At 36.9% G+C, this 13593-nt stretch overlaps 1 protein-coding gene across 1 annotated transcript; it reads left to right on the forward strand.

Annotated features, from left to right (window-relative positions):
- Positions 1 to 943: 943 nt before the first annotated feature.
- Positions 944 to 9474, forward strand: LOC129279616 (uncharacterized). The gene is made up of 2 exons (XM_054915716.2): positions 944 to 1481; positions 7172 to 9474. Exons 1-2 carry the CDS (start codon positions 1353 to 1355, stop codon positions 8786 to 8788), a joined length of 1746 nt encoding a protein of 581 aa, XP_054771691.2. The 5' UTR covers positions 944 to 1352; the 3' UTR covers positions 8789 to 9474.
- Positions 9475 to 13593: the final 4119 nt, after the last annotated feature.

Raw genomic sequence — 13593 nt, forward strand, 5'->3', positions numbered from 1 at the left:
GAAGATTCATTATTCCGAAGGTTCGTTTTTCCAAAGGTTCGTAATTCCGAAGGTTATTAAGTCCGAAAACGAAGTGAGGTTCGTAATTCCGAAGGTTCGTTAATCCGAAAAAGAAATGAGGTTCGTAATTCTGAAGGTTCGTTAGTCCAAAAACTAAATGATTAACTAACCTTATTTCGTTTTCGGAATAACGAACCTTCGGAACAACGAACCTTATTTCGTTTTCGGATTAACGAACCTTCGGAACATCGAACCTTATTTCGTTTTCGGATTAACGAACCTTCGGAATAACGCCACAAATGTTCGTATTAACGAACACTTTTACGTTTTCGGATTAACGAACATCGAGGTGTAGGCAATTTGCGTGTTTCGGAATTACGAACCTTCGGAATTACGAACCTTTGGAATTACGAAGTGTAACCGAATAAACTCCCCCAGCCCCCGGACTATTAGCTTTCGAAATTGAAGTGGGTAAAATATGACATTAATATGATTAATCATTATTACTGATATAAAATGACTGATGAAAAGAAAAACAATCCAATTTATAACGAAACAAAGTACGATAAATAACGCAATATAAATTATTTGAGAAAAAAAAATCAATCTGAATTTAGATGAGAAATATAGGAACATTGATTAGCAATATATCAGAGTAAAAACAAATAAAAAGGAAATAGCTAGGTCATATTAACATAAAAGAAAACAAAACAACATAATGTTTGATAATTCCGGATAAAAAGAAGTGAAGTGTTGATTAAAATATATATTCACTGATCTATGTTTCAACGGTCGGGGGCCAATAATCATGATTATGTTATTTTAATTCTGAGTGATTAACCTTCATCTGACCTTCACGTGTCTGACCGAATTACTGCACAACAATAGTGAACGCCCTTCACCACACCCGAGGGATCCCCAGATCCATTCACCCACTCTCACTAACACGGAAAGTGCTTGGCTACCTCCAAACCACCCCCCTTGTGCTTAAAAAGGACAATAGCAGATAAGCCTTTGCACAAAGAAAAGCGTTCGCTTTACTTGATAGTAGTGGTACTCATTTCATATGCTGTAGCACTGTTACATAATAATGAGAAGTTACACACATAATTTGTGAATGCATCGCTGTTGAGTACAATTGGGTGTGTCAAGGATCGTGCACCTCTAATTACTCGCATTATCACTACTTTTAACAAACTCAGGTCGGTCATCTAATATTGAAAACCCGTTATTCTTCAAATTGCTACTGCTTTAACTATTTAGAGTTGACATGTGATTCCTTGAAATCAGCTAGACCGACACTCTGGATCAAACGTCTGTGATCAGGTTGATGGGAAGGCATTTAACTGCAGATGTCGGGAGAAATAGACACTTCGATTCCAGTTGACCAGGATCTACTTTATAACTTGGAAATATCATCTCATCAGCATGTAAAGGGAATAGACACCCCTTCAAGTGATCTTAAAACCTTTTCCAAAAACGTAGGTATATATAACGGAAGTTACTAATATATGTGTATAGGCATAGTATATTGGAATGAGCTGGAGTTTTGACGTGAAGAAATTGTATTAAACAATTACAACAGAGGAGATGTATATAAAAAGTCGTAAGATATGCCTATATTAATTTTCTAAAATTAAAACGACGTGACATTTTTTTCAAATATATATTTTTCAATTAGGAATTTTCGTTACTACGACTAGAACTATCATTTTTAAAGAAATACTACTACAACTGCTACTATATTATTACTACTACTACTACTACTACTACTGCTACTACTACTACTACTACTACTACTACTACTACTACTACTCTTACTACTACTACTACTACTACTACTACTACTACTACTACTACTACTACTACTACTACTACTACTACTACTACTACTTCTACTTCTTCTTCTACTACTACTACTCTTATTACTAGCAACTTCTACTACTACTACTACTACTACTACTACTACTACTACTACTACAACTACTACTACTACTACTACTAATAATAATAATAATAATAATAATAATAATAATAATAATAATAATACAACTGTTGTTACTACTACTACAACTGCTACTACTATACTAGCTACCGTCCTCTACCGCTACTGCCACTGCTACTACTACTACTACGACTACTTAGACGACTATACGACTACTACGACTACTATATGACTACTGCAACTACTACTGCTACTAATTCTACTACTGCTGCTATACTATACTACTACTACTTCGACTACTACTACTACTACACTACTACTACTTCTACTACTACTACTACTACTACTACTACTACTACTACTACTTTTACTCTTATTACTAGCAACTTCTACTACTACTTCTACTACTACTACTACTACTACTATTGCTACTACTACTACTGCTACTCCTAATACTACTAATACTACTACAACTGTTTACTACTACTACAACTGCTACTACTATACTAACTAGTACCTCTGCTATTACCTCTTCTGCTACTCTTATTACTATTACTACTATTACTCATACTAATACTACAGCTATTTCTAGCGACTACAAATACTAGCTATGACGAAGAAAGCTGGTTCCTAGTCAAAATGTCAATTTGCTTTTGAGAAATATTTAGTTTGCTTGATAATTCTTAAATTTTTACTAGAAATACGTTTGTTCTGATCAATAAAAAACCCTAGTAAGTGTTAGATCAACTCATTTGGTTTGTATTTATTATGCCGTCCTTTAATTAAGAGGAGATGCAAGAACTCATGATGGGTTGGTCACAATAACATCCATATCAAGTTATTTGGTGATTGCCTGACATAAAGTAACATCGACCAAGCGAAAACAATTTAGCCAGACTATACAATAAGCTACTTCTGTTACTGTTTACGGTAACTCCCGTAGGAACTCGGCAGGACAGCATTATTGCTGGTAAACGCCAAGCTGGTATATAACCAATTATTATTACGTCTATGTTAATCAGTCATATTGGTTGACCTTATAGACAAGAAATATTACTCTCGGGCCTTTTATCAAATAGCAGAGTGGGGATTCGAACTCACAACCTTCCGATTATGAGTCCAATGCTCTAACCACTGGACCACACGATCTTGTCGACTCGACTTCGAGAGGAATATATTCACTCTGTCTAAAAGTACAAGCAGTTAGTCTACATCTAAGATATAGTCCAATATCACATGGGTTAAACCCATTCGGTCTATTATCACTTTGGGCTGATGGCCGTTTCGGTCAACATTGTATCTAATTTATAGGCCTACATAATATATAGATTAGTATAATACCAACTTGAGATTGTCTTATTTCCCATTCGTCTATTTATCTTTTTTACTTTGGCAAGATTTAAATTTTATTCGTTTGTTTGTTTGACGTCACCTGTGCCTGTGAGGCGAAAAGCGAACTGAATCATTATGACCCGCAGGTCTTTCCTCCTGATGTAAGTGATTGGGGGGAGTGCAATTGGGTATAGTCTAACTGAACATAAGACAAAATATTGAAAGGGTTAAATGGTAATTATAGCAAGCAGGACTTGATGAACTAGGATTAGACCAGGTGGGGTGAGACCAAAAGGACAGTAGATGGAGGGCATGTAGACCCCAATCAAAAATTTACACTTTTCAATCTTTAAATCCCAACACTTGGCCCATATTCTAAAGTCGGGTTTAACGTTAACTCTAGCCAGTCGTGACATAGATATCTAGAAGTAAAGGTTCAATCGATCAGCTCATTTGACTCTTTAATAATTGTCTGCGAATGAAAAAAAAAATATTTTCTTCACTTTGAAAGACTTCGTGAAAAGCATAGTAAACATGACAAACATACAATGTTCAACAAAATCATAAGGTTTTTTGCTTCCCATGATTTTAGCACAGAGTTGGACCCTGGTCTAAGTTAAACCCGACTTCAGAAAACGGGCCAGTGCGTCACATTACTACCCGTTCTTCTAAGTTTCAATCAGAAACCTCGTCCTTTGATTCTGATTCTGAACAGTATTTACATACAGTAAAGTACATTTAGCCTTATTCTTCTTAGAGATTGGTATTTAAATCTCATGTTTGCTCTCGTTTTTTGGTCCTTGCCAAACGACAAAGGGGGGCTTTTTGTCAGAAAGAAGAGCTTGTATTCCCCCTGCCGATAACCATTACAAACATGATGAATAATAATTAGGTTTTTGTAAACATATCAAGTAGGTCGTGATGTAAGTTGTATGACAAGGCATGCACGAACTGATTGGTCGACATTTCGGATTTCCTAAACAAAGTTGAAGTTTTAAATGTTTATTTAAATCATGTATTTACTCGTCTTCACCAACTCCCTACGTTAGAGTGACCCGACTTTTTCAGTACTGGGGTAACAGATGTTACGCATTGAGTAGAATTACTACATTTTGTTGTTAAAATGCATGATGGTAAACTCACTGTTCTTGATGATCATGAGAGTAATCAAAGAACTGTTACACTGTGGCCGGTCTGGTGACTAACACAAATGCATGTGCCTACTGAGAATAATGATAAAAGATGATGTCACAAATTTAGGCAAAAGTGTGACTTCGTCAGCTACAAAATACGACATGGTTATTTATTCCATTCATTTCAATTCAATTAAATATTTGTTTTAATTACAATGAAACATATATGTATCGTACAATTATTGGGTGAAAAAATCAGTAAAACTTAGAGTACACCTGGGTGGCAGAAAAAAGTCAAAATCTCTTTTGCAAATTATCAAAGTCTTATTGAATACTAAGCCTAAACAATAATTATATAAAGAAAAGAAGAAAAAAAATGCAATCGGACCACTTCTTGAATAAGTTGATGAACATTTCCCAAGAGTGCAAAACAAACCGAAAAGTCGAATGCAACTAACCGAGTCAAGAACATCGGCTGAGCACTCTGTCATTTTGTAAGCACTTTTGAACAAAAGCAAATACTGTAATATTTGCCATTTATAACCTGAATAAACTTGTTAAAGTTTTAATAGAAACGAATTCAAGCAGAAGGTAAATGATTCGTCACACTTAGGGGGTTCTGCAAGAAAATATTTGCAATCAATTGCAAATATTCTGTTGCAATTTCAACATTGATTGATCAATTTTAGCTGTAGCAAATCAGATTACACTCCTTGTTTCAGGGGGCAGATTAGCAATCAGTTGCAAATTTGTAATTAATTGCATTACCTATGATTGATTTAGGGACTGAAAATAGACTTGAAATTGATCGCAAGTTTCTTGCAACGCCCCATTAGTTTACTCACCTACTTGAGCTCCATCTGCGGATCGATCTTGGTGGTTTGAGTGAAATTCAAATTCATTTTTTTATTCAAACATGATACAAAGTATATCATGTATACACATCAAATACAAATTTAAGGATTGACATTTTACAAAAAAGCAGTACTTATGAAATAGAGCATATGGAATTGAGGGGGGTGGGTCAACTAGAAAGTCTTGTTACCACCCCCGCCCTTTTCCACTCCCCGCATTTCTTTCCCTTTCCTTTTTGCTTGTCTTTTTAAATAGAAATTCTCCCTTGAGTGGTGAATGGTGATAAACCTTATTTTTTTATTGCCATTCTTTTTTTATGACCCCCTCCCCTTGTGAATCCTGGATCCGCCTCAGATAGGTTCCGATGTCCCCAAGCCGAAGCGTAAAGGACTCTTGCTTGCCTCCAGGACATAGAGGGTTGTCTATACATGTAGTACAGACTTATGACATATGCTATAGACGATTAAATGCTTGCTAGTGAAATTCGCAGTGCAGTCTTTGATCAGTGAAAGGGATCGTCTGATTTTTCTGATGACACGAGAAAACATTCTTTTGCACAATCGTTGAATTCAACCTGTATTTTTGTTTTGCAAAATTCCACAAGTGAGGTTGCAATCTTCATCAGACATTCGTCATGGATGGTCTTTTTCTCAATGCAGTATGACGATGCTTTAATAAAGCAACCTATTTTGCGGACAACATCCTTCTGGATATTCAAATATAATTTTGTATTACTCTGGTCATCTATGTCTAAAGATGGTCTTCGGAGCTTGGATGTAGAATTGTCCGAAGTTCAAGGCATATCCACGAGAGTTTCGCATATCTGTGTAAAAGCAATGAAGGAATTACTGACGCGGGTTACTAGTTAAAAGGAATAGAGCAAATGACTCATTAAATTTGTTAGAGAATTTCATTACTGCTTAAATCAAGATGGAGATCTACAATGTAAGTATCAATACTCAGCGTTTACAGAACGAAACAAAATTATATTAATATACTTAGGGTCGATCGTAATAAAAAATCAGTGTAGACAATGACTATTTTTTTCTTACTTATCAGATAGATCGATCAATGCGACCTTATTTACTGAGTTGAAAGCCGTAAATCGTATTTAAAATATAATGAACTGTGATATTCGAATGAAGATAGTTCCATCTCCACCACCATCACCAACCATAGTATACTACTGCTACCATTACATCTGTGCTACTTTTACTGTGAGGCGACTCGAATTTCGATGTTTGTACAGTACCTAGTGGAGAGGGTTTCCTGGTCCCCCAAGAAGGACCAAAATCTTATGTTTGAAACTTATTTAATATTTCCAAAAGAACAACACAATATCAACTTGAAGACAAAGATAATGAAAAAAAAAACCATAACATTTTAATAAACGGAACATCTTTTCAAGGTTTACACTTCATCTTCAGCCTAAAATCATAATTATAGTCATTAGTATTTTATGCAATCTGGATATCATGAAAATTTGAGGAACGTAGTTAAAAGAATACAAAGGTAGGTGAGACAAGGCGAATTAAATCGACCCCTATTTAGTCAAGGCGACTTTAATCACCCCCTATTCAATCACCCCCCCCCCCCCGTCACCCTACTGACCTATCACCGACATAATTGAATTTTCGTTTCTTTTGAATTAAATTCACCATGTTCCAATTCACCTTCACCAATGACTCTGTTTATGATTTTAGGCTGAAGATAAACCTGGAAACATGTTCAGTTTATTAGAGTGTTATATTCTTTTTGATCATGTTTTGTTTAATTGATATAGTTGATAATGTACCCCTCTTGTATGATTCCCAATGGTGAAACATGCATACTTACTGTGCCATCACCTTAATGAATTATTATCATCAATATTCTTGCCATTTTTTTCTTTTTTTTCTGTACTTAGGGTGGAAGCACGATGTCTTTACGACGGACCCTTCGCCACCTGTGTAACGTGCGGATAGGAATCAAATCAGGACTGGTTATCATATTGGCATGCCTCGCTTTTCATACTGTATTCATCCTGCTAGTACGGAACGGTTACATAATGCCCCTAGGGAAAGAGAAAAGGGACTCTGATAAAAGGCGAGATGTCGCCGAGTTATCGGGGAAGCACTCGGAAGTTCCCTCGCTGATAAAGTCTCCGCAGATTGGAGCAGATAAGTTGAATGCAGAAGATGATTTGAAGCCCCTTAACTTAAATGAAATCGTTCGAAATTTAGCACATCTAGGAAGCAATAGTACTAAAGATGATTACAGTGAGGAAGAGGAGAGCACAAGCGGTACTAACAAAACAACTGATCAGAATCAGCTTCTGGATAATGAAAAGCAAGAAAGGGAGACCGTTGCAAAAAGGGAGAGATCCGCTGAACAGGTTACTGAAGAGCTCACGAAAAAGACCTGCATTAGGTACTTGTCGATCTACGCGCCTCGCATGGCACCTTTTCATTACTGGCGCGAGTATGTGAATCTAGAACAGGCGTTCAAAGAAGCGAAGGATGTAAACAGTTCCTACTACGATAGTCGGATTGTGCAGCGCCGAGAGTTTCCATCGATGTTTGTTGAGTGTCCTGGTTACAGGTGCGATGTCGCCCTGAGGCCGACGGCGGACGAGCGATTTTTAGCACGGAGCGACGCTGTCCTGATCAACCTTGTTCCCCAGGAGTTGCGCTATAAGATGCCTAAACTCTCCGAGCGACTCATGAAGATTCTTCCAAAGAGGGTCAAGGTATTTTTCTACGCCATGGAATGCCCGCTGATGATGACTCACTGGGACAATACCATCAAAGACATCCAGTACCACTACACGATGACCTATCACTCTGACAGCGATGTTTATTTCCCGTACGGTAGGTACGTTCCGGGTGTGCCAACGGACACGGAGATGATCAACTACGCAGAGAATAAGACTAGTCTTGTAGTCTGGACAGCTAGCAATTGCAATAACACCTTCTGGCCGCGGCTGGAATGGGTGCGGAATCTAGAGAAGCTCTTGGATTTTGATACCTTCGGCAGGTGCGGCAAACTAACATGCCTTCCACCTTTATCTCCCATCTGCACGCAGCAACAGAAGATCTATAAGTTCTATCTAGCTCTTGAGAACGCACCTTGCGATGAGTACGTCAGTGAGAAGGTGTGGGTGAATAGTCTCATGAGTGGGTTGGTACCCATCGTCTACGGCGGCAAACGGGAGTCGTACGAGCGTCTCCTTCCGCCAAACTCTTTCGTCCATCTCAGTGACTTCGCTTCGCAGGAAGAACTCGTTGACTACCTGAAGATGATCGACAAGAATGACAACCTCTACAACGAGTTCTTCGCCTGGCGGAGGGAGGGCCGGGTAGAGAGGGTCTACCCGGATCTCTATCCGGAATCATTCTGTCGGGTCCTTCCTAAACTGTCAAAGTACAGCGCCCCTCCGGTTCGGAAAATCGGAGACTCCAACTACTTTCAGGCGTGCCGAGGAGGGCCGCATAGAAACTTTACCCAACACGGAGACCTTCACAGTTGGAGTCCTTGGAGGTAGTGAATAACAAAAGGTCTCATGTCACATCTATTTTCAAAAATATTTATTGATATTAAACTTTTTATCTTGGTTCTTGCATCCGACATCAGCGTTCGTCACCTGCGACTGCACATTGACACTCCATAATGCGTTGACAATCTCATTGGTGTTCCCAATAAATATAAACAAGGATAATTCTTATTCACTCAGAAGAGCCACTTCAAGCCTTTTGCCTTTAAATTGTTCTTCCAGTAGGCCCAACAAATGTAATAATGTTATGATTCCCCTTCTCCATACTGAAAACATGTACATGGTGCTCCTGACAAAAAGACAGAAGGTCCCTTTTTATGACTCGGTCGGGGATCGAATCTATGACCTCCCGTTCATGAGGTGGGCGGGGTACCACTGAGCCACCATGGCACTTATAAAATGTGCGGCTCATACTAAGATAAGTTTTCTTCCATCACTTAATCAGCCTTCCTTGATTATTTCCCGATCAGTGATAAAAGAAAGGTTATATCATATTTATTCATGCTCCATATTGTGTAGTCGAACTATGTGAAATGTTGTTTTATTTCTATTTGAAAACACTGTCGATCAAGCAGAATGCCTATTTAATGAAAACATGGAATTCCCTTAGAAATGAAAATGATAGAATTTGTGAAATAATTATTTTTCTCATATTATGTATGGGGTCTCCTTAACCCCCCCCCCCCAAAAAAAAAAAAATATATATATATAAGACATCAGAAATGCGAAACAAATTCACGAGTAATGCAGTTTTTGAAGTGCCAACAATTAAGTTCTTTTATTGAATAAAAGAACTTAATTGTTGGCACTTCAAAAACTGCATTACTCGTGAATTTGTTTCGCATTTCTGATGTCTTATCATTATTATTGCCGATACGTGGAAAACCAAGATGCTTATATATATATACATATACATATATATATATATATATACATATATATATATATATATATATATATATATATATATATATATATATATATATATATATATATATATATATATATATATATATATATATATATCGCGGACATAATGATGTCTACCACTTTTGATTCTTTTGTTCATGTTAAGAATTACATTACGTATTAATTTTAACATTTCAGTCTGCCAAAATGCGCCCAGTATATTGTGATTCTATTTTATTTGTATATTTAGTCTGAGAATGATGTATAATTGTTCATGTAATCATATTCATGTTGTGTAAATCTTGATAGACGTGGCGTTTATTCATTACTAACCATTGCTTCCGGTGCAAATCGACAATCAATGATCTTCTATTACATCCACTGAAATGTTTGTATAATATGCTGAATTGACACTAGATAATCATTTTCAATTTACATGACAATGAAAAATTATTTATTTCGAAAGATGTTAACAATCATTTTAGGTAATTTATCATCTCATCATGTTTTTTCCCATCTTACCTGTAGGGGTCGCAGAACCGCGAGAAAGGCTATTTTAGCCACCCCCCTTCCATTTTCAATGATATTTTTAGCGTAATTATTACGTTAATTTTCCTGACTTTTACGTATTTTTTAACGTAACTTTTATCCAAGCATGTTTTAAAGCGTTAAGATACCCATCAATGTTTTACTCTATGCATGTTCAATCCCGCGTACCCCCCCCCCCTCCATCTACTCTCATAATACTCTCATACGTACATAAACGTCCCTGACGTTTATGTACGTAGCTAAAGATAAAAAATTATGTTTCATATAGTTGATCATTATATTTCATTGTGAATTTCACTTAGTGCCTTTTTTAACCAATGCAATAATCAATGTTTCTTTAGTACTGATATCCAGTCTACGTTATTTGATTCGTTTATATCGTTTTTTCAGTTCCCCTAAGGTTATGCGATGAACATACAGTTTCATTTTATCTGAAACGCAATTACCAAAGTCAAGGATATTTCAATAGAACTTTTCCGATTTCGATAATAGTTTTAGCAATATTACTAATGACAGTTTGATCACATTGTTTTAATACCAAAGTATAATATTATCTTGTTAATTACATGTGATATACATTTTTCTTTTAAGTGTGTTGTGATTATACCATGCTACAGATCATTAATACTGTGTAGCTTTAAAGGGGGGGGGGGTAGACCGGGTCTCAGCTTCTCAGTGATTTTTTTATTTTTATTTCAAAACTAAATAGAAAGGGTGAAAAGTTTGAAAGAGGGAGACAAGTATTAAAATTCGATTATGATATATATATTTATGTAACTGTATATACAATTCCCCGGCTGTTTTGTTTATGACGTCAACTTCAAATTTTCTTTGTAATTGTTAATATAATATATCATGGTTATTGTTTTAAATTGACGGAAAATAAATACTACACAATACAATTCATCATGTAAATGTCACCTCGAACCCCCCCCCCTCCCCCTCCCATAAAAAACACAAAAAATACTAGGACTCGCTCCAGTTTATACCACGGCCCAAGGAAGCGGGGGTGCTGAAACCCAAGCACCCCAAGATTTTCCTAGGGGGTGCTGCGTGTATTATTCTCCATAGGAAGCACCCTACCCCTAGGAATTCTGGTAGGTGTGGCAAATGTGAAAAACATAAGGAAAATACCACAGAATTGCCCCTCTCTGGATGAAATAATTGATTTGCATGTTATAAGAAAAAGGCTTGAAAGAGGCTGAGCGAATGTGATCGACATTCATTAAGTATATGGCGAATATTCTGGTATCTGAGTTATTTCACGTTTTTAAACGTTCGCCTTTTCCCAATTTCGTCACAACGTAGCAGATTGTCCAATAAAACTTCTAACAGTTCAAGAACAGATGATTGTTTTCCTTTATCATGCAATGTTTTTTGTTCTGAGAGAATGTACCAATGTTGTAGGATTAGTTTGAAAGAAAAAAAACTAGCTATTGTGTACTTCTTTCTCCTTATGAGAAATAGAGTAAGAAAAAAGTAACAGCAAGAGTGAACGAGGAGGGGATTTGGGAGTTTTAAGACAACAAAGCTGGGAGAAGATAGATCATCATAATTCAAACAACTATCCCTGAAATATAAAGGCAGATGATGCATAAGGAGGGATGTTTTCAGGCTAACATAAACTTGGCGAACTTTGGGTTTTTAGAGAGAGAGAGAGTCCATCTATCGTTAGCTTTAATGGGTGCAAAAAACGAACGGAACATACTAAGAAATTATGACGGGAATTCACCCAAGGACATAGCGGATTAATGGAGTTATGATAAAAGCAGTTAATTATTTGAAGTCACGTCCAGACCCATGACTATTATGGTTCATCCAGTTATCGACTTGTAAAATTAGTCTGTTGGGGTTTTTTTTTTACTGGAGTTGGTGAAAATTGTTCACCAATATCGCCTGATAAAGCCAACACAGCGGTTGGTGTACATCGCGATCACTGACAATTGAAAGTTTCAACCCAACAATTTTCACCAATTTCAGTAAAATGATTCATAACTGATTAATGTCACGTCCAAACCATGAGAACTCCTGCATGTCCAGATCATCAAATATTTCTTTAAAAGCAGAATAAAACCCTGAACATTTTTTTTTAAGAAACAGGAATATCACAGAATGAGATCAATTAAAGTTGAGGACAATTATTGAACAAACAGTAAGAAACTTTTGAATGCCGATCAAGCTGGAGATCCTTCAGTTGGCAACAGTGGCGTACCTAGGATTTTCCACAGTGGGGGCAAAACCGTCCGCCAAAAAATTTGACAAGCAAAAAAAAAAAAAAAAAAAAAAAAAAAGGTCTTCGATCACAAATAAAGGTTTTCGTACCAGAAAAAAATTGACAAGGTCTTCAAGCTCGTCAGGGGGGAGGGCAATAGAGGTCTTCAAGCTCGTCAGGGGGGGGCAAAAAAAAGTTTTTCATGCTCGTCAGGGGGGGCAGGGATACTTTTTTTGCATGGGTTGTGGCTCGTCGGGGGGGCAGACTGCCCCCCCCCCGTAGGTACGCTAGTGGTTGGCAATAGGAAAGGATAAGCGATGGCACACATGAACAACTCTCCCCCTTTACACTGAAAATATACCTTCAAATTTCTATTTTTGTTCACTCTAATAATAAACCCCTCAAAAAAGTTTGGAAATCTGACTTTGGCCATTAATTTCTCCCAACTCCCAATTTTACACAATGCATATATGATATCATTCTACAGATCATTTAGTTTTCTTTAAAATGACACCATATGATCATGCCATCACGAAAAGAGCAGGATTAAAAAGTGTTGGATGAGGTCTGAATTCGCAAGCTGCAAAACGAGCAGAAATAGTCATGAAGGGTCAATAAAGAACATCATTCTTTTGTCTGTGTCAATAGGGATGAAATTCCATTAAAATCAAACCCTGCTTCTTCATTTTATATGTTTTGTTGTGGTTTATGTAGTGATGGTTCTGTGAGATAACGGATTTGAGTCGTGGTTTGAAATACCCATGCATGTTTGTTTGTTTTTATGTTTGCTTGTGGAGATGTGTTTGATTCCATGTTAATGTTTAGGTGCATGAAAACAAGAAAAACCGCTGACAAACTCACCCATCACATCGGAAAAAAGAGAAGTGACTTTCAATATTGTGTAATTTTGCAACTTTTGAATTTTGACCTTGCCCCACATTTTAAGGCACTGCACCTCCATGTGAACGATAATCATAATGATGTAGGGTATCATTTTAAAGAGAATTAAATGATGAACTCATAGGAGGGATTATCGATCAAAATCGGATTTTAAAACTTTTTTTAGGAGTTTAGTACAAACCACAGGCGGATCCAGGGGGGGGGGCTCGTGCCCCCTTTTTAGAGC

The sequence above is a fragment of the Lytechinus pictus genome, chromosome 16, assembly GCF_037042905.1.
Source record: "Lytechinus pictus isolate F3 Inbred chromosome 16, Lp3.0, whole genome shotgun sequence".
NCBI classification, from domain to species: domain Eukaryota; kingdom Metazoa; phylum Echinodermata; class Echinoidea; order Temnopleuroida; family Toxopneustidae; genus Lytechinus; species Lytechinus pictus.

Coding starts and splice junctions, on each gene's coding strand:
- LOC129279616 (XM_054915716.2), top strand. CDS start 1,353: ATGTCGGGAGAAATAGACACTTCGATTCCAGTTGACCAGGATCTACTT. Junction 1,482..7,171: donor TTAAAACCTTTTCCAAAAAC/GTAGGTATATAT, acceptor TTCTGTACTTAG/GGTGGAAGCACGATGTCTTT.